This window comes from Phalangium opilio, unplaced genomic scaffold, assembly GCF_054372755.1.
Source record: "Phalangium opilio isolate 3A_F unplaced genomic scaffold, DU_Popi_V2 ptg000082l_1, whole genome shotgun sequence".
Lineage (NCBI taxonomy): Eukaryota > Metazoa > Arthropoda > Arachnida > Opiliones > Phalangiidae > Phalangium > Phalangium opilio.
The window spans coordinates 12,743,409-12,763,715 of record NW_028324189.1 but is presented as its reverse complement, the minus strand read 5'-3'; the positions used below and the strand labels follow the sequence as shown (position 1 = coordinate 12,763,715).

The window sequence follows — 20,307 nt, the reverse complement described above, 5'->3', positions numbered from 1 at the left end:
AGATGGACTTAGAAATTTTTCTCTCTACAGAAACTTTGGAGAGACTTAAAGAGGCGTTCCACAGCCCCTGTTATTATATTCTCCGATGTATCTGAATTGAATACTATTACTTTAAATAAAATTTTTGGAAATTTGTGACATTTATTTGTTCAAATTTTAATCGTAAAAATATAAATTAATTTTCTGTATAATTTAAAGTAATGACTTCACGCCGAGGGGTCGGACAAATCGCGTTTTTGTGTGCTGTATTTTGAATATATGAGAGATTTTGATATTTTAAAGCTAATTTTTTTTGGAGGAAATTTAAGATTTCATTGTTCATTTTCTCATGGAAAATATTTAGGGATTTTGGGTATTCGACCAAAATGTATGAGATTTTGAAAAGTGTCCAACCCCTCGCTTGACGCGGTAATATTGCATGCAAAACCAGTTTATCAAGCATTAATTAATGATTTTATACATTTACTTATTGATTTATTGAAACTGAAAAAAAAATTCTACAATAAACGCCGCTTCAGTCTGAAGTATAAAATTTTTCAAAGATAAAAAACCAAGTCCATGTAGACCACAACCCGCCATCTAGACCACAACCCGCCATCTAGACCACAACCCGCCATCTAGACCACAACCCGCCATCTAGACCACAACCCGCCATGTAGACCACAACCCGCCATGTAGACCACAACCCGCCATCTAGACCACAACCCGCCATGTAGACCACAACCCGCCATGTAGACCACAACCCGCCATGTAGACCACAACCCGCCATGTAGACCACAACCCGCCATGTAGACCACAACCCGCCATGTAGACCACAACCCGCCATCTAGACCACAACCCGCCATCTAGACCACAACCCGCCATGTAGACCACAACCCGCCATCTAGACCACAACCCGCCATCTAGACCACAACCCGCCATCTAGACCACAACCCGCCATCTAGACCACAACCCGCCATATAGACCACAACCTGTCATACTTGTGTTTAATCGTCCTTTAAAAATTAAGATTTTCTTCATTTTGCTTTTTTAAGTCTAGTTTTCCAATTTTTTTTCGAAACAATATTATCTCTGAATACCTGTATGCTAAGGGTTTCTGGTTAGTCGACTATAGCTTAAGGTTCACCCATAAGGGTCCACGGTTAAGGGGCCCTATAGTTATTGTTTAGACCAGTCTTGTAACGTCTAAAGACGGCTAAAATGATTTTTCAATCCGTAATCGGTGCACAGGGATTATCAGAGTGATGAGCCCCACGTGAATTACTGATCCCGATTTGGCTAGTATTATGGCTGAACAAAACATGGACTAAAAATACTGAAAAATTTGCCAGCTTCACAAATTCTCAGAAAGTATACGTTATGCTCAAAATCTTAAATTTCACTTTTTGATTTATTGTAACGCGATGTGTTCAATTCCGGTCTAAGTTCTATTAAACGGTTATGAAATTGTTAATTAATCGGATCAGTTTAGATTCTTGACTGAAATTTGCTATGCAACATTGAATCGTGATAAGTTTGATTTTATCGACCAAGGGCACTTTAAAAAAAAACTCAAATTCAATTATAGATAGTTTTCACACATGGAGGATTCATACCATTTACACCAGGAAGCCGGGCTATCTGGAGGACAAAAGCAGGCGGGTTTTTGTCCGCCAGATAGCCCGGCCTCCTGGTGTAAATGGTATGAATCCTCCATGTGTGAAAACTATCTATAAAAAGATGATTTTAATTCAATTATAAAAAGATGATTTTACTAATTCCGTATCAAAACTAAAATGAAATGAATACCTTCTATAATATATACAAGGACACAACAGTTTTGAAAGCATTTTAAGCCAAGAAAGAAATTTGTTTAAAAAACAAAAACCTTTTTGCAGGTGTCACCATCGATAGGAGGGGTAAAGGTTTTCATGTAGCTGGAGCTTTCAGGCGAGGGGTTAACCACTTACGTTATTTGGTATCGAATATCAACCATACCATAAAGCTTCAGTCCAAATCATACATAATGAAAAAATTGGTGGGATCATAATATAATATTGCGCAATAAATTACCTGATGGTGTTCTCTTTAAATAAAAACTGAAGTGAACATCCTCTTGATAGCTTTATGTTCCTTTCACGATGCGATTTTTAAAATACTTCATATTAAATCGCATAAAACTAGGTGATTTGTGTATTGTTCGTTCCTTATTAATTATGTTCTTATTAAGTAGAGAATTCTTGTAACTTGTATGCGAATGTTATAGGCTTATGGGAATCTTATAGACATAAGCGAATCTTACAGACGTGTACGAATGTTTTAGACTTATGTGAATGGCATAGACTTATAAGAACATGTGTGGCGACTAATTCATTTTATCGAAAAGCCCGTCGCGCACAGTGGGAGAGCTAGCTTTGGGAACGACTGAAAAATTCCCTGATTGTTTTCGGAATTAAATAAAGACTACGAAAATTAAAATCGAATATACTGATTTAATTATAATCTGGTTTAAAACAATTACATTTGCTAATTTGTAGCTTTCAATTGTGCTCTTTTGGAGCTATCTAAATTTACATTTGCTAATTTGTAGCGAGCTAAAATCTTGCGACCATTTGGGCCCGCGTACAATTCGAGAATTCTAATAATTTTGTTACAAAAGCTTCGACATCAATTCTGTTTACCCTTGACCTTTGGTATAATTTCTTGCAAGATAGGTAAAAAACTGATCTATTTCTATTAAAAGACATCTTAAATGACAATCATAGATACGCCCCTTAAACATAGGTTTTTTTCGTATATCGTTTTTTTTATGACAACATTGGCTTTGATTTTTTATACAAATAAATGACAAATTTTCAACAACATGATAGACTTTAGCCATACAAAAATACAACACAAACCCTCTCTGTCTCTCTCTAGCCGTGTGGCCCAAAATGAAAAAGGGGGGGGGGGTCCAAAACTTCAAGTGGGGCGCGAAAAGCGCCAAAAGAAAGAAATTCTACGTTTTCCCTTTTCAGGCAGACGGAGATTTTGCATTGGAAATAATAGGCGTGCGTCGCGATAGGTCATGCTCTTGTAGATTAGACCGGCGCTCTTTATCTATTACGCATTGTACGGCATTTTTGCATAGTCTTGATATATATGTATATTAAGAGGAATTAAGAGACAATTAGTTTCGCACTTTGCTAGCCTACAAAGACACCATCAGGTCTGCTTTCAACGAATGAGCGAGATATGACTGTAACACCTAATTTAGTCAGGAACGCTATACAAACTATTATTCAAAGCCCACAATTTATGGATTTAATATCATCAAGTGTGAGTCCAGTAAATAATTCAAGCTCTATAGGTGAAAGATTGGTTAGTAGATCAACTGACGGAACCATAAATCAAGAACATAACAGCAGATCTTTTGGATCAATTGATAGAGAGGTTAGTAGGTTATTTAGGTCGCGATCGCTAAACGTAAACGGTACTGCAGGGTCGGATCAACCTGCTACAATGAACACCCATTTCAATTTTACTGGAAGTTGCTCGAACAAGAAACGAAAAACAGGAAGAACTTTAAGGTAAGGATTTTATTTTTCAAATTTATTATCGGATGTTAGAATAGAGATTTATTCAAATACTCAAAATAATTTAGGCCTATGAAAAAAAAATTAAATAACTATGTCCTGTCTGGCGTTCCATAGTTTTAGGCTGTTTTAATAATGACGATTAGGCATGAGGCTGATCTTTGCGTAAGCTTAGCTTTGATAGTTCTTATCGAAGGTTCTTTTCGACGAAAAGCAGTGAAAAATGATTGATGAGTTAGTAACGTGATGTTGTTAAGTTTCTTACAATAACCTGGGTCTGTTAAGGGAGTCAAAATGAAAGCCTAGTGATTTTTTATCTATTCTTCTGCTATTATAAGACCTATAAGCATTCAGGAAATGTCTTCCAATGATTTAAAAATATGTAAATTGGTTCAGATATAACCAGTCATTTCAATTACAACTTCATCGTATTTTTCATGCAATTCGGCAATCTTTATCATGGAAGAGAACTGTTTAACATGATGTTTAAATTAAAGCATAATAAAATGGATAAAGTGATGAAAAATATAGTTATTAAACCTTAATGGTTTTATTTCGGCAAGTTTAGGATTAAACCAAAACCTATGTTTAACAGCATCACAATTGGTTTTTGTAATTATGTGCTTTTATTTTTAGGTCAGGGCCTAAATCCGAAAGGGAGTCTTATCCCACATTCAACATGACTGTCATTTTAATACCGGAACAAAAGTGCAGTACAGTCCCGAGAGGTAGATTTAAAGCGTCTTTGATCAATCACGGTTTTGTTCTTTTCGCTGTAAATTTCCGTAAAGACTGGGACGCAGAGCAGCTTCAGGAGGAAGTATTAAAGCTTTTCCAAGGAAAACTAAAAGAACATGACAAGTATGTATGGTTTAATTTATATTTTACTTAACATTATATATTAGCCACATCGTATGATGTATATCTGCGATCATAGAATTATTAGCCACATCGTATGATGTATATCTACGATCATAGAATTATTAGCCACAGCGTATGATGGTATGATGTGTCATAGGATGGAAATTGGGTGGTAAAAGAGGTGTTTGTGTTTGTGAATGCTTTGTCAGTTGGAATGTGGTAAGGTGGGACGGAACTGGACTTTCTCTTGTTGGGAAGTTTTAGAAACCCGTCGCGTCGTCACGTCGAGAAAGAATGCAACGGTAGCTACCTTATAGAGTAATTTCTTTCCCTTATACAGCAACGTCATAACCCTCTATCTCTTACCTTAGTGATATCCCCCCTCCCCTTCCCTTCAGGGGGCAAATAGTATTCTCTAGTACAAAGTTGCCCCTAACGTAGGGGATACACAGTTCACTCCCTCTCTCAACCGAAATTACTCTATAGTAGGTAAGGGGTTTTGAAAACCAGAATCTTCCTTTCTTTTTTCGATTCTAAGAATTCCCTTCTGGTATGAATATACACCAATTCTACCCTGAATATACACCAATTTTACCCTGAATACATATAGCGCATTGTATAGTAGGCACCAAAGAGAATATAAGGGAGGAGTGGAAGCTCCCCCGCTCCACAAGCGTAAATAGTTATGTCTCGCCTAAATTATACTAGCGGCAAGGCTAGCGGTACGAGGGAGTTTCCGGCTCAATAGCGCCACCTACGATACCATTTAATGTCTCAAACGGAAATGCCTCGGTACTGCGCATTGAAGATGCGCGGTAGAAAAGCGAGACAAGTTTTGCCCCTCTTTCCACTCCTCCCCTATACTCTCTTTGTAGGCACGCACGTCGAGGGAATACTATTTTCTTTTCTTTTTGCTCCGTTGTGTAGTGCACCGAGTTGCTGTTAAAGGGAGGGTGAAGTAGAAAATCAAGTGATTTTTTATCGATTCTTCTACTAATTGTAAGACCAGTCTGCATAGTGAAACATTCAGGAAATACTTCCGAATGATTTTAAAATTCAAATTAGGTTCAGATTTTAAGGATAATTTTAAAGAAGGTCCTCCGACCAATCGCGTAACGCCCTGCCTTTTTATTAACAAAATTATCGTGGCACGCTCCATGTCTCGCGCCACGATTATCACGTCGCGCGCGAATTTTATCAAATCTCGTGATAAATTTCATTCAACACGGAACGTGCCGCGAGAATTTTGTTAACAAAAAGGCAGGGCGTTACGCGATTGGTCGGAGGACCTTCTTTAAAATTATACTTAAAATCTGAACCTAATTTGAATTTTAAAATCATTCGGAAGTATTTCCTGAATGTTTCACTATGCAGACTGGTCTTATATTTAGTAGAAGAATCGATAAAAAATCACTTGATTTTCTACTTCACCCTCCCTTTAAAGGTTACTGTAGAGCTTCGAAGGACTACTTACTATTTATTTTAGTGCACGTGCACTTTCCCACCTTGAAATGTGTCAAATGCATCTGTATTCATTCGTGTATATATTGAATGTTTCACTCCCATCCTATACATTTTGGGGTACCTTCTCATTCAAGAAAAATCTTCAAAGCAAAGGCGTTTATTTGTTTTTTTTTTTTGTTTTTTTTTTACACGATATTTTTCTTTTCCTAAATATTTTTTGTGTTTTTTGTATTTCCATAAGTTCATAAGATATGTTCCATACGTTTGTGGGTTTGGGGTTCCATACCAGTGGGCTACTGAGAGCTTGTTATGAAGTGACGTAGGTGAAACGTCATGGATTCTCGTAAAGTGACGCCTGGTGAGGCGCTGTCAAAAGCTTAGTACAGACTAAACACGAAGATGGACTGTAAAACCGCGTGTAGTCAATTCTCGCTTGTCGTTCTCGAACTAGCTCTCCGCCCCAAGTTGATCTTATTTCTGAAATTTTAACAAAGACGACCCTCGTAACAGTAGCTACATCGCTCGAGTGAATAGCCCCTCTGTACCCTACCCTAATGAGTGGATAACCCCTCTATAACTTACCCTAAAGAGTGATAAAATGATTACCCGTATAAATTTACTTATGCTGTAATTGTAATATTCCGGCGAATCGAAGAACAGATGGTTTTATTGATTATCCCCTGGATAAGTTTACAACATAGACTTATGCCGATGCACACTTTTTGCATCTTATAAATTTTTAACATGAACTTATGCCACGAAGCGTTTGAAAGAGAAAGAGTTCGGTAAAACACCCAACTTGAGTTCTTTCTTTGTGTAAACCCCGAACTTCTTATTGTAGAAAGTTCGGATTCTTAGAAAAGTCATGGCTTAAAGTATGATAATTTTTAAAGAGAGAATGAAATTTTTCGTTTTAGGTAAGGCAATATGATAAATTTGTATGTTCATAAAAGACTACAGATATTACTGTTTGTTCATTAATATTTTCACAGTGCAACATTGTACTGTTAGAGACAGATCATAAGCCTTTCCCCTTTAAAATCGCCAATTAAGGAAAAATATCACCTTAACACAGTTTACTCCTTTTCACTTGAAGTGCGTTTATTAACATGTGCGTTGTACATTCGCATTGCACTGTTATAGACAAATCATAATCCCCACCCTTTGAAAATCAAAAATCCCTTTTCACTCTCCCTTTAAAAAGATGAACTTATCTTCTTCTTCTTCAGACCAAGTCAAACTAATACCCCCATCAAACGATGTGGCTAAAATTTGCGTGCATTTACCTTAGTCTCTTTCGAAAAAAAAAGTAGGGAGTGGGATTTACTTCCAAGGGACGTGTATAGGCGTATGAATGCACAATGTTAATGTCGAAGGAAAGAAAGTTTTGCACGAGTTTAACCAAACACTAGTAGAACATAGAGTTAAAATATTTCCGGTCGTAGCTAGTCTATGCCCAGCGTTATAAGTATGGGCAGATAGGGGTTAGATGGCAGCCTGAACTCTTACAATTAGGTTAGGTTGTTAGTATGTTTATAATAATGAAATGATTTTTTAAAAATCACATGAATTAAACCCGCTAATCATCACTTAAATCGCCGATTAAAATCACACTGAATGAAATTTGTTCCGAGTTTGTTCAAGTATTTTTAATTTTTAACTGGCTCTATGAAATGCGCTTACTCGAGAGCAGAAGGGACGCTTTAATAAATTATGACTTTTAATTCCAGAATTGATTTACTTCGCGCTTCCGGACTTTCATTAGTCAAACCAAAAATTTCCCAGGGGCTAACGTTAACTGGAGATATAGTTCATCGCTGTTGGGGTAAATCTACTTTGTACGTCCGTCCTAAAAGAAGTATTCCATTTTCCGGAAGGGAAGAAACGGACGTTTCGGAGACCAATGAAAATACTGAGGATGAACTCCCTGATATACGTAAGACCATATGTAAATAATAACAATAATATGATACTTAAAGGGAGGCTGAAAATAATAATGAAAAGATATTTATCGATTATTTTAATAATTGTAAGATATATCCTAATGATTTGAAAAATCAGTATACATCAAGAGTTAATAAATTAAAAGTAGGAACTACCTACCTAACGCGTAACAGTACAAAAGAAGTCCATTAGCTTATTCTTAGAAGTATCCAAATGTAATAGCCAGTATGGCGTACGTCTCTGCTATGAGGAAGGGTCAGAAATACGCGGGTGCAGCCAAGGGTCCAAAAAGCCCCTTTAAATAGTTGAAGTTTTTACTTGATTCGGTATATAATGACTTTTCAAATAGATAGTGAGAGAATAATTTCGGGAAGTGAATCGAAATTTTACGTGTAAATGAAGGGAGAAACTAAATTTTAAACTTGTTTTTATAGTCGCATTGAAGTTTCAATCCATAGTATTTTCTAAAAGAAAGTTTTGTATTTATAGAAAACGCATTTGAAACTGCTTCTGAGAGGATTTTTGAAACGACCGCTGCGCCCAGTTCGGAAACGACCGTTGCGCCCAGTTCGGAAACGACCGTTGCGCCCAGTTCGGAAACGACCGTTGCGCCCAGTTCGGAAACGACCGTTGCGCCCAGTTCGGAAACGACCGTTGCGCCCAGTTCGGAAACGACCGCAGCGCCTAGTTCGGAAACGACCGCAGCGTCTAGTTCGGAAACGACCGCAGCGTCTAGTTCGGAAACGACCGCAGCGTCTAGTTCGGGAACGACCGCAGCGTCTAGTTCGGGAACGACCGCAGCGTCTAGTTCGGGAACGACCGCAGCGTCTAGTTCGGGAACGACCGCAGCGTCTAGTTCGGGAACGACCGCAGCGTCTAGTTCGGGAACGACCGCCACATCCAGTTGGCAAACGACCGCCACATCCAGTTGGCAAACGACCGCCCCAGCCAGTTGTCAAACGACTAATGAAACAAATTTGGAAACCTCAGCCACAGCAAGTGGGGAAACATCAGCGATAGCAAGTGCTGATGTGGTGGATTCTCCCATAGAAATTAAGGAAATTATTTCAGGGTTGAATTCTAAAATTTATTCATTGAAAAGAAATGACATTAATGTAAACAGAGCAAATGTTCTTGATGGGACATTACGCGCTTTTAAAAGAAAATCATTCGATCCAAGTGGGAAAATGAATGTAGTTTTCACAGATGATAGCGGGCAAGGCGAGGGTGCCGCTGATGCTGGTGGACCATCTCGAGAGTTTTTCAGATTAGTTTTGAAAGAACTAATGGCGTCTAATGTTTTTGAAGGTCCGCCAACACTGCGAAGTATTAATATGAATGCTTCCGCTGTCTCAAAAAATATGTATTACTACGCAGGGTACGCAATGGCTCTATCTCTTGTACATGGAGGCCCTGGCCCACAAAGTCTAGCCCCTTGGGTGTTCGAATGTTTATACAATGAACCTTCAAGTGTTTCGGTCGACTGTACTCTTATAGTAGATAAAGATTTGAGAGAAAGGGTAATGGCCATTAGTAACGCTACAAACCTTGAGGAACTACTCGTAATTTTAGAAGGTCTCTCGGACATTAGATTTCTCGCTGGGTGTGATAGGCCCATATTAGATATGAGCGAGCAAGAACGTCAGTTAAAAGATGTCACAAATTACCTTGTGATGGGTCGCCATTTAGATAATTTGAACAATTTTAAAAATGGGTTGTCAACGTTAGGTGTTCTTGAAGCCATAAAAAATTTTCCAGACCAATTTAGGCCTGTTATGACATACGATTTCTCAATGGAAATTTCCAGGTCGAAGTTAAATTCAATGTTTACAATTCGGTTTTCGGAACGTGGAGGAAACCGTTATACAAAAGAAAACTTAGCAGTGGGTTTCTGGAGGGATTATTTGATCGACGTTGAAGAAGGAGAATGTGAAGTGACACTGGCAGGTGTCTTAATTTTCACCACAGGGGCGGAATCAGAGCCCCCACTAGGTTTCATCCCAAAACCCTCCATAGAGTTTTTGCATGAGGTCAGTGAAATCACTGGAACACCTAGCAGATACCCTATGTCGAACACCTGCGCAATGATTTTAAAATTACCCATTGTGCATCAAACCTATGAGCAGTTCAAAGATGCAATGGACGAGGGAATTATCTGCAGCCCTGGGTTTGGCCAGACTTAGATAATTTTAAACTGACTTGATGAACCTTTTTTTGTTCCTAATGGGAGGGTTAAGAAGAAAATAAGGTGGTTTTTTAATCGATTCCTTTACAAATTCTAAGATCCACCTTTCAAAATAATCAAAATATTTATATGAAAATGATTTTAAAAATAAAACTAAATCCAGATTTCACCGACAAATTGAAATTTGAACCTACGACCAATCGCGTAACACACTGCTTCTCGGCTGACAAAGCTTCAACAACGCCCGCGCGATTATAGCGTGATATTATTCTAAACTGAGTTTGCATTATATAACTAACCAAACAAAATAGTAGCTCACAGAATGTTCCCAAAAACTTTTATGAAAATTAAAAATTAAATAAAAAACAAAAAATACACGAGGGTGAGGGCTGGGACCCCTTAACGGACTCCTGAAAGATATTTCCTATGGGCTTTTGTAAGACACGTATAAAACTCCTAATTTAAGAGGAAATAGCAGTATATTGAAAAAGGCACATGCTTATTGTTTTACTAATATTGCCCGACTTTCACCTAACCTATACCAAACCTTGACTGACAATAACCTAGCCTTACCTGACATGAGCCTAATCTTGACTAACATTAACCTAACCTTACCTTACATTAGTCTAGCTATGCCTTACTTTCACTTAACCCTGCCTGACAGCCCTGACTTCAACCTAACCTTACCCGACCTTAAGTTAAACTCTTATAGATGCTAAAATAATAATATGCGCCTTATCCAATACATCGCTATTTCCTTTTAAATTTGGAGTTTTCATGAGTTTCAAAAGTACGTAGAGAAATCTCTGTCGCGAGTCCGTTAACGAGTCAGAGACTCTTCCCCGTTATTTCATGAAATTTTTAAAAGCGTTCTTGACCACAGATTTTTGACCTATTTTTTAACTACCCGTAGTAAAATTAGAATAAAGAATTTGGTTAGTTAAATTAAAATCCTTCCTAATAGGCAAATAAATGCATGCGATGTTACAAACATGGTGCGAGATTGAGCATGCCTTGGAATTTTTATTGGCTGAAACGCGGGGTGGGACGAAATTAGTTATAGGTTCTAATTTCAATTAATTTGTAAAAACTGGATCTATTTTGTTTTTTAAAATCATGTGGAAGTATTTCCTGAATGTTTATAATCAGTAAAGTAATCGATAAAAACTTAATATTCCTTTTCACCACCTGTTAAATATTTACGTGCTCTTTGTTTTGTACCAAAAAGAAATTCCTACCAAGTTGTTTTACACTATTTCAGAAACGAAAGTCAAGTTTCATTCTACAAACTTTACGAGACTTTGCTCCGGTAGATTTTATTCGATGGGTATTATTATCTAACGGTTCAATTTCACGTACGCTAAGGTTACTAGTACATTTTATAGAACAGGACACTCCCCAGTCATAATTCATGAAACAATAATAATGTATGGGAATGTGTAATTTCTTTTATTAAAGTAATTTCGATAAAATTTACTTTAGGTTTGGGTATAAAAACGAAACAATACTTTTAAACAATTGCTAATTATTTTTAAATTGGAGCGTTACAACTTCAAACAGATTAAAATTGCTTTAAAGATTGTTACGTATGTAGGTAACGTCAACGCTTAGTAGTTTGAGGAATAACCACGAAACTTTACTAAGATTCGAATTCTATTCTATATTTAGAAAAAAAAATGTACATTAGTTACATCGTCGAGATTGCAATAGATAACGCTTTATCTATTATATGATTTTTGCTCCTTAAATGGAGCGTGAAAATTAAAATTAAATGAATTCTTATCAATTCCTTTACTAATTCTTAGACCTACCTGCATAGTCAAAGAAACAAGAATTATTATGTCAATAATTTGAAATATGGTTACATTTCTTCAAATAGTTAGTCCCCTCAACAGTGTTACGCCCTGTCTTCCACTTAATAATAGTTCATGTCTATGTCACGCGCCACTTTTATCATTTCTCGTGATAAGTTGCGCGTGACATAGTGTGCGTGAGAAATTTTAAGTGGAAGGCATTTCTTTAAATGATTGGTCGGACTACCTAATACTAAGTATTTAAACAAATCTAAACAAACTTATTTTCATTTATAAAATCATTAGCATATAGTTCTTAAATGTCTCGCTATACAAGGTCTTAAAATTAGTTATCGATTTCACCCTCCATTTTATTAATATTAATATGCATTTTGGCAAAAACAACATTCATTTTTCGTTTTATAATTTTTTGTATATTATATGGTTTAAAATATTTCGTTTATATTAAAAAAAAGAATAATTTCAAAACACATTGCTTCATATGAGGATAAATTTTGTTTAGAATCCTATATATACATTAATAAATCTATAGTGATTTGATTGGATAAAGAATGCTCTCTTTTAAATTCTTACAATTCAGTAAGAAAATAAGACTAAGGAGTTAATCTTCTTAAAATATGTAAATAATGGTTAATCCCATGGTTTCCGTCCTCCGAAAGCGGATCTATTTCCGTCAAAAAATCCTGAAATTCAGGAGGCGGCGTGTAACGGTTTTCAGGTACAACAATATTGTTATTTGTGACTATAGATGAATGTGTCGAGTACTCGTCAACACCATATAAATTCGGGTTTGAAAAATATTCCGTGTTCTCTTGTTCTCTCCTTATTTCGTTTAATCGATTCAGTGACCATAATTGAAATGGTGAATACCTATTTTCAGTTCTAAGAGAATGATTATTCCATTCATTTCGAAACACATCGCATGATTTTCTAATCCTCCGCAAGAAAACAAAATGAAGGCAATAAATATGAGTTTCATTTCTTTGATTTAAGACTCCAATATCTTCCATGAAATTAAACAAAGCTCGATAATATGATGAAACCACTCTGTTCACTTCAGCCCAGAGTCTCTCAATTCGTGTATTATGAACGCTTAATCCAGTAATGAAACTGCCTCTGTCCAAACCTCTTTCCGTAAGCATATATCGCGCAACATGTACGTTTTCTACGCCCATGTCTCCACGAACGCGAGACGGTAGACCATAGTTTCTTGTTCCCTGAATAAACAGGTTGTATACGGTGGCAGCTCTGTTATTTGTCTCGCATTGTACATATATAATACACCTACTGAAACCGTCTATCATTCCATGGAAGACAAATCGCCAACTTATAAGTTTGTGATTGCTATCCATATGCCTGTTAAAAATAAACATATTTAAATTCATTGGTATTTGAAAAAATTATATACATCCACAAAAGTAATGAGGATCATTATTTAACTTTTGCACCATTTTAGAAATAGATAGTGCCTATACATAGTTTTACCAAGAATAAATGTACTATAAGAATGCCTAAGTCACTAGATTTTACGCTTCTACTCTTACGCCGGTGTCAGCGGACAAATAAGCCCCACCCCTTTCATGCCCGTCATTGCTCTGCGCTTTCCTATTGGATCCCGTGGGGATAGGTCATACAGACGCGATTGACGTATTCCGAATAGAGAAAAAAAACCTCGAGCAAAGTAAACAGATAATGAAGGATGCCAGGGCCCAGCGGTGTAGAAACGGTACGAGAATGGGTTTTAATTGCCATTAACAAGTTAGTTAGAGGTTTTGAACCTTACTTAATAGATTTTGAATACGTGTCTCTACGTGAAAATCGTTCGTTCTATAATTGTTTCTAAATCGAATCAAGTGTACTGTACTTATAATTTCGTCAGTTCCAAAAACCAAACCAAGGCTTAACGAAAAGTTAAAAGAGATAGCTGGTGGAAAATATAGAGTAAGATAAAATATTTAGTCCCGCCCTGGTTTCCAGCCTCCCCCCACCCATGAGGGGGGATTGTCGACTATCACGCGCACACCGGACGTCTTTTTAGGCCTTCTTATAGTAAATTCCTTCTTGGTTTTACCTAAGAGGCTTAAGAAATGTTTGTAGCCTTTCTCTTGTGTTTGAAATTGCCTCGCAAGTCGCAACTGGGTTTGCGGCCAAAACCGTTCTAGTGAGAACTGTAGTTTTTTCTAAAGGTTGATATTGCTAAATATTTTGGCATCTCTAACCTTTAAAACTCTTATGTACTTCAGTTTATCTTCTTCTACCACTAAGCAACTAAAAATATAATTTCCTACACTTCCTAAGTAAAATCCTGTGTGCTTTGGATGGCATTACTACCTGGGAGGTAAATGGTCAAAGTTGAGACTTCGTGTCGGGTGACAACAATGCACCCTCTCCCGCAAAAAGGGTTGTAGGGTGTGTCTGGCGCCACGATGGCGAAAAAGAGCGACGTTATCTTGGTTTTAGTGGGGCCATTCGTGCCCCTTTTGTTACTTCCAGGTAGGGATTGAATCCATAGCATACAGAAAAATTCACATTCTGTAAAACTCTTGAAATGTAAGGAGCTAAAAACCAAGGTCTAATAAAATAAAATCGTTACGGAAGAAAAATCAGTCTTCTTATTTAAAACTTAAAATTAAAAATAGATGTAAAGGATTTTTCAGTCGGTTCTTTGCACTAAAACAAAAACTAGCTCTCCCAAAGCTACGGAAAAGACTACAAACAAAACAAAGTCTTTTCAATATTCAAGTTGGCTAGTGTTAATAGTAATCAGCTAGTGCATTAGATGTAAAGGCCCTTTCAGACTAGACTAAAATCTTACGTTCCTGTTGGTTACGTCGTTAATTTCGTTTCTATCGTGCCAGCACGGTCATTTCCCTATTCAGACAATTTAAATTTCTCTTTAGGTTTAGTTTAATTTTGATGTAAATATCCTGATGTTTCCCTGAATTTTACTTTAAAATATAAATATCGCGCATATTTCGCTGAATTTAGAGTCAAAAATTTATTTCTCTGATATTTCCAGGATTTATGAACCCTGCGATACAATTCGAGGGACTACTCACTCAAATTTTCTGCATACACCGAGTGTTTGTTATGTTATGTTACGTTACCATCCTTTTGAGCAATATTATGAGCCTATCTAGACTTGTTGGATAAGTCGCGATTTTCAAACTTACTGCTGATTTCAGTAGAAACATAACCCTATAATACTGGACCAAAATGTATGGCTCTGCCGTAGGAGCCAATGACAGCGCCATTGCCCATGCAAAAAAAAACTAAAGATAGTTCTGTGTTTGAGCATCTTCATTTCTATTCCAAACCGGAAACGTAATAGGGACAGGGCCTATTGTGGTTTAGCTTCCTTGGTCGGAAGATTGTCTGTACCAATCAGCTATAAATGAGATCATAAGCATATCAAACCACCGGTAAGCGTGAATTCACAATAAGACCACGGGTAATCACCATTGTACAAGGGCGCCAGAGAGAAATTTGAGGTTCTACGCCACCTAGAGGGAAAACGAAGCAATTCTCTCCTTCCCGATTCTCCCTACCACCTTATAACCCGGAAATCTAAGCAGTCGTCTGCTTCTGCAAAAAATGGCAGCGGTAACCGGTAATCGGTTTAGTACGGGCTTTTAAGACTTAAGTTGTTTGTTTAAGATTAGGAACAGCAAATTATCAGTACAACTGGTTTCTTATGAATAGGATAAGTACAAAAGATAAAAGTGTAGGTTACCGCATGCCTTTATTACGCGAACTTCAAAATCCACGTTTTAGCCCCACTAGCAGACGACAATGTTTGTTATGATTACAAGTATTAATAGAGGTAGAGCTTATAATGGGTAAGAATAAGATATATATTAATCCTTGTATTTATTCCCAAGCTTCCGGTAGCATCCCTTGCGCGATTTGAATAAAGTTTCCCTTTTGTGCCACCAGGAAGACTTGTCTCCCGAGTTTTACCTAGACAATGCCTGTGGCTAATTTCCCGTCGATTCACGCTTACGGGTAGTTTGATATGCTTATGATGAGATATATGCCGCCTCTACCCTTTAGAAAGGACACACCCTACTAGCAAATATTTTTTCGACCCATACTTATTGGAAGAGTATTATAGGCTGATGGAAAAGCTTATATGCGTCCGGTAAGACGGAGGATTATAACAGGCCCCGATTCCATACTAAGTACTCTTAACGAACTACGGTCCGTACACTCAAAAAATTCTATATCAATCCCGATAGCAAAGTTGTGATTATATAATATACGTAGCTATATGCTCACCATAAAGCGTTTGCTCCTTTTACGTTATATCGTCTTCTAGTAATAGGGGTTCTGCGTCTCAAGGCTCTTCCAACTGGATCCAAAATGTTTAAACGTTCCCTAATTCTCCATCGAGGTACGCGGTGACAAATTCCCTCGCTTCGTAGTCCACCGATTACGTAGGTTTCACCAACGTTATGAGTGTTGTTTAAAATCCTCATAATGCTTCGATCCAAAACTTCATTTGAAATTTCTTCAACTGGTGGAATACTCAAGGATAATCTTCGCCGAAATAAAGTTCTTACGCTGATTCCCAAAACTTCCGAAGTCCTTCGCCATGAGAGGATTAAACTATCTCGACACCACATAATTTGTTCTCGTGTAACTTCGAAATATGGTCTTCCAATTGCACCAGATCGAATGATTGGACACGCATAAGGGTCCGATTCCAAGTCTATGTTTGAACTCAAAATAATTTGCAGATTTTCTAGCATTTCACATAACCCCATATACAGTGTGTTAAAAAGTTCATTTAACGCAACACTTAACTCAGTCTCTCCGTTATTTAAATTTGATAAGATAAATGACCTTATAATAGAGCAATGACCTTCTAAACGTCTGTGATGAAGTTCTATAACATTTAAATCTTGATTGTGGCGGCATCGCAGTAGAGATTCGTAGAGACCATCAAGCTCACAGAAGTATTGAATAATATCGTTACTACAGCCACATTCGATAATTAATATCATTAACAGGATCATTAACATAATCATCGAAGTACATTTCACACCCATTTCGTAAATTTCAGCCTGCGTTGGCTATATTAGCTTCAGTTCAAATTCTGTTGCCTCTGTTGTGGTTTCCTGACTAAATTAGGTGTATATCTCGCTCGTTCGTTGAAAGCAGACCTGATGGTGTCTTTGTAGGCTAGCAAAGTGCGAAACTAATTGTCTCTTAATTCCTCTTAATATACATATATATCAAGACTATGCAAAAATGCCGTACAATGCGTAATAGATAAAGAGCGCCGGTCTAATCTACAAGAGCATGACCTATCGCGACGCACGCCTATTATTTCCAATGCAAAATCTCCGTCTGCCTGAAAAGGGAAAACGTAGAATTTCTTTCTTTTGGCGCTTTTCGCGCCCCACTTGAAGTTTTGGACCCCCCCCCCTTTTTCATTTTGGGCCACACGGCTAGAGAGAGACAGAGAGGGTTTGTGTTGTATTTTTGTATGGCTAAAGTCTATCATGTTGTTGAAAATTTGTCATTTATTTGTATAAAAAATCAAAGCCAATGTTGTCATAAAAAAAACGATATACGAAAAAAACCTATGTTTAAGGGGCGTATCTATGATTGTCATTTAAGATGTCTTTTAATAGAAATAGATCAGTTTTTTACCTATCTTGCAAGAAATTATACCAAAGGTCAAGGGTAAACAGAATTGATGTCGAAGCTTTTGTAACAAAATTATTAGAATTCTCGAATTGTACGCGGGCCCAAATGGTCGCAAGATTTTAGCTCGCTACAAATTAGCAAATGTAAATTTAGATAGCTCCAAAAGAGCACAATTGAAAGCTACAAATTAGCAAATGTAATTGTTTTAAACCAGATTATAATTAAATCAGTATATTCGATTTTAATTTTCGTAGTCTTTATTTAATTCCGAAAACAATCAGGGAATTTTTCAGTCGTTCCCAAAGCTAGCTCTCCCACTGTGCGCGACGGGCTTTTCGATAAAATGAATTAGTCGCCACACATGTTCTTATAAGTCTATGCCATTCACATAAGTCTAAAACATTCGTACACGTCTGTAAGATTCGCTTATGTCTATAAGATTCCCATAAGCCTATAACATTCGCATACAAGTTACAAGAATTCTCTACTTAATAAGAACATAATTAATAAGGAACGAACAATACACAAATCACCTAGTTTTATGCGATTTAATATGAAGTATTTTAAAAATCGCATCGTGAAAGGAACATAAAGCTATCAAGAGGATGTTCACTTCAGTTTTTATTTAAAGAGAACACCATCAGGTAATTTATTGCGCAATATTATATTATGATCCCACCAATTTTTTCATTATGTATGATTTGGACTGAAGCTTTATGGTATGGTTGATATTCGATACCAAATAACGTAAGTGGTTAACCCCTCGCCTGAAAGCTCCAGCTACATGAAAACCTTTACCCCTCCTATCGATGGTGACACCTGCAAAAAGGTTTTTGTTTTTTAAACAAATTTCTTTCTTGGCTTAAAATGCTTTCAAAACTGTTGTGTCCTTGTATATATTATAGAAGGTATTCATTTCATTTTAGTTTTGATACGGAATTAGTAAAATCATCTTTTTATAATTGAATTAAAATCATCTTTTTATAGATAGTTTTCACACATGGAGGATTCATACCATTTACACCAGGAGGCCGGGCTATCTGGCGGACAAAAACCCGCCTGCTTTTGTCCTCCAGATAGCCCGGCTTCCTGGTGTAAATGGTATGAATCCTCCATGTGTGAAAACTATCTATAATTGAATTTGAGTTTTTTTTTAAAGTGCCCTTGGTCGATAAAATCAAACTTATCACGATTCAATGTTGCATAGCAAATTTCAGTCAAGAATCTAAACTGATCCGATTAATTAACAATTTCATAACCGTTTAATAGAACTTAGACCGGAATTGAACACATCGCGTTACAATAAATCAAAAAGTGAAATTTAAGATTTTGAGCATAACGTATACTTTCTGAGAATTTGTGAAGCTGGCAAATTTTTCAGTATTTTTAGTCCATGTTTTGTTCAGCCATAATACTAGCCAAATCGGGATCAGTAATTCACGTGGGGCTCATCACTCTGATAATCCCTGTGCACCGATTACGGATTGAAAAATCATTTTAGCCGTCTTTAGACGTTACAAGACTGGTCTAAACAATAACTATAGGGCCCCTTAACCGTGGACCCTTATGGGTGAACCTTAAGCTATAGTCGACTAACCAGAAACCCTTAGCATACAGGTATTCAGAGATAATATTGTTTCGAAAAAAAATTGGAAAACTAGACTTAAAAAAGCAAAATGAAGAAAATCTTAATTTTTAAAGGACGATTAAACACAAGTATGACAGGTTGTGGTCTATATGGCGGGTTGTGGTCTAGATGGCGGGTTGTGGTCTAGATGGCGGGTTGTGGTCTAGATGGCGGGTTGTGGTCTAGATGGCGGGTTGTGGTCTACATGGCGGGTTGTGGTCTAGATGGCGGGTTGTGGTCTAGATGGCGGGTTGTGGTCTACATGGCGGGTTGTGGTCTACATGGCGGGTTGTGGTCTACATGGCGGGTTGTGGTCTACATGGCGGGTTGTGGTCTACATGGCGGGTTGTGGTCTACATGGCGGGTTGTGGTCTAGATGGCGGGTTGTGGTCTACATGGCGGGTTGTGGTCTACATGGCGGGTTGTGGTCTAGATGGCGGGTTGTGGTCTAGATGGCGGGTTGTGGTCTAGATGGCGGGTTGTGGTCTAGATGGCGGGTTGTGGTCTACATGGACTTGGTTTTTTATCTTTGAAAAATTTTATACTTCAGACTGAAGCGGCGTTTATTGTAGAATTTTTTTTTCAGTTTCAATAAATCAATAAGTAAATGTATAAAATCATTAATTAATGCTTGATAAACTGGTTTTGCATGCAATATTACCGCGTCAAGCGAGGGGTTGGACACTTTTCAAAATCTCATACATTTTGGTCGAATACCCAAAATCCCTAAATATTTTCCATGAGAAAATGAACAATGAAATCTTAAATTTCCTCCAAAAAAAATTAGCTTTAAAATATCAAAATCTCTCATATATTCAAAATACAGCACACAAAAACGCGATTTGTCCGACCCCTCGGCGTGAAGTCATTACTTTAAATTATACAGAAAATTAATTTATATTTTTACGATTAAAATTTGAACAAATAAATGTCACAAATTTCCAAAAATTTTATTTAAAGTAATAGTATTCAATTCAGATACATCGGAGAATATAATAACAGGGGCTGTGGAACGCCTCTTTAAGTCTCTCCAAAGTTTCTGTAGAGAGAAAAATTTCTAAGTCCATCTAGACCACAACCCGCCATGTAGACTACAACCCGCTATCTAGGCCACAACCCGCCATCTAGACAACAACCAGCTATAATTTTGGCCGAAACGGCGTTCCATATAAAACTAAATGGAAAGTGTATCAAAGAACTTGT

At 37.2% G+C, this 20,307-nt stretch overlaps 3 protein-coding genes across 9 annotated transcripts in view; 2 read left to right on the top strand and 1 right to left on the bottom strand.

Annotated features, from left to right (window-relative positions):
• Positions 1-20,307, top strand: part of Mcr (macroglobulin complement-related) — a 220,592-nt gene that overhangs the window by 170,511 nt on the left and 29,774 nt on the right. The gene's annotated exons all lie outside the window — the stretch shown is intronic.
• On the top strand, positions 794-12,300 carry LOC149651786 (uncharacterized). Its single transcript, XM_089848828.1, has 4 exons — positions 794-3,548; positions 4,191-4,415; positions 7,610-7,815; positions 8,313-12,300. Exons 1-4 carry the CDS (start codon positions 3,214-3,216, stop codon positions 10,004-10,006), a joined length of 2,460 nt encoding a protein of 819 aa, XP_089704954.1. The 5' UTR covers positions 794-3,213; the 3' UTR covers positions 10,007-12,300.
• Positions 11,435-19,395, bottom strand: LOC149651785 (uncharacterized). Of its 3 annotated transcripts, none has more exons than XM_089848831.1 (3): positions 16,101-19,395; positions 13,111-13,178; positions 11,435-13,039 (listed from the first exon to the last, which is right to left on the bottom strand). In XM_089848831.1, the coding sequence occupies exons 1-3, from the start codon at positions 16,871-16,873 to the stop codon at positions 12,906-12,908; spliced, it is 975 nt and encodes a 324-aa protein (XP_089704957.1). In that variant the 5' UTR covers positions 16,874-19,395; the 3' UTR covers positions 11,435-12,905. The 3 variants fall into 3 exon arrangements, with proteins under 3 accessions (XP_089704957.1, XP_089704956.1, XP_089704955.1); XM_089848830.1 differs by having other exon boundaries at positions 11,435-13,178; positions 16,101-16,799; positions 16,870-19,390; XM_089848829.1 differs by having other exon boundaries at positions 11,435-13,178; positions 16,101-19,390.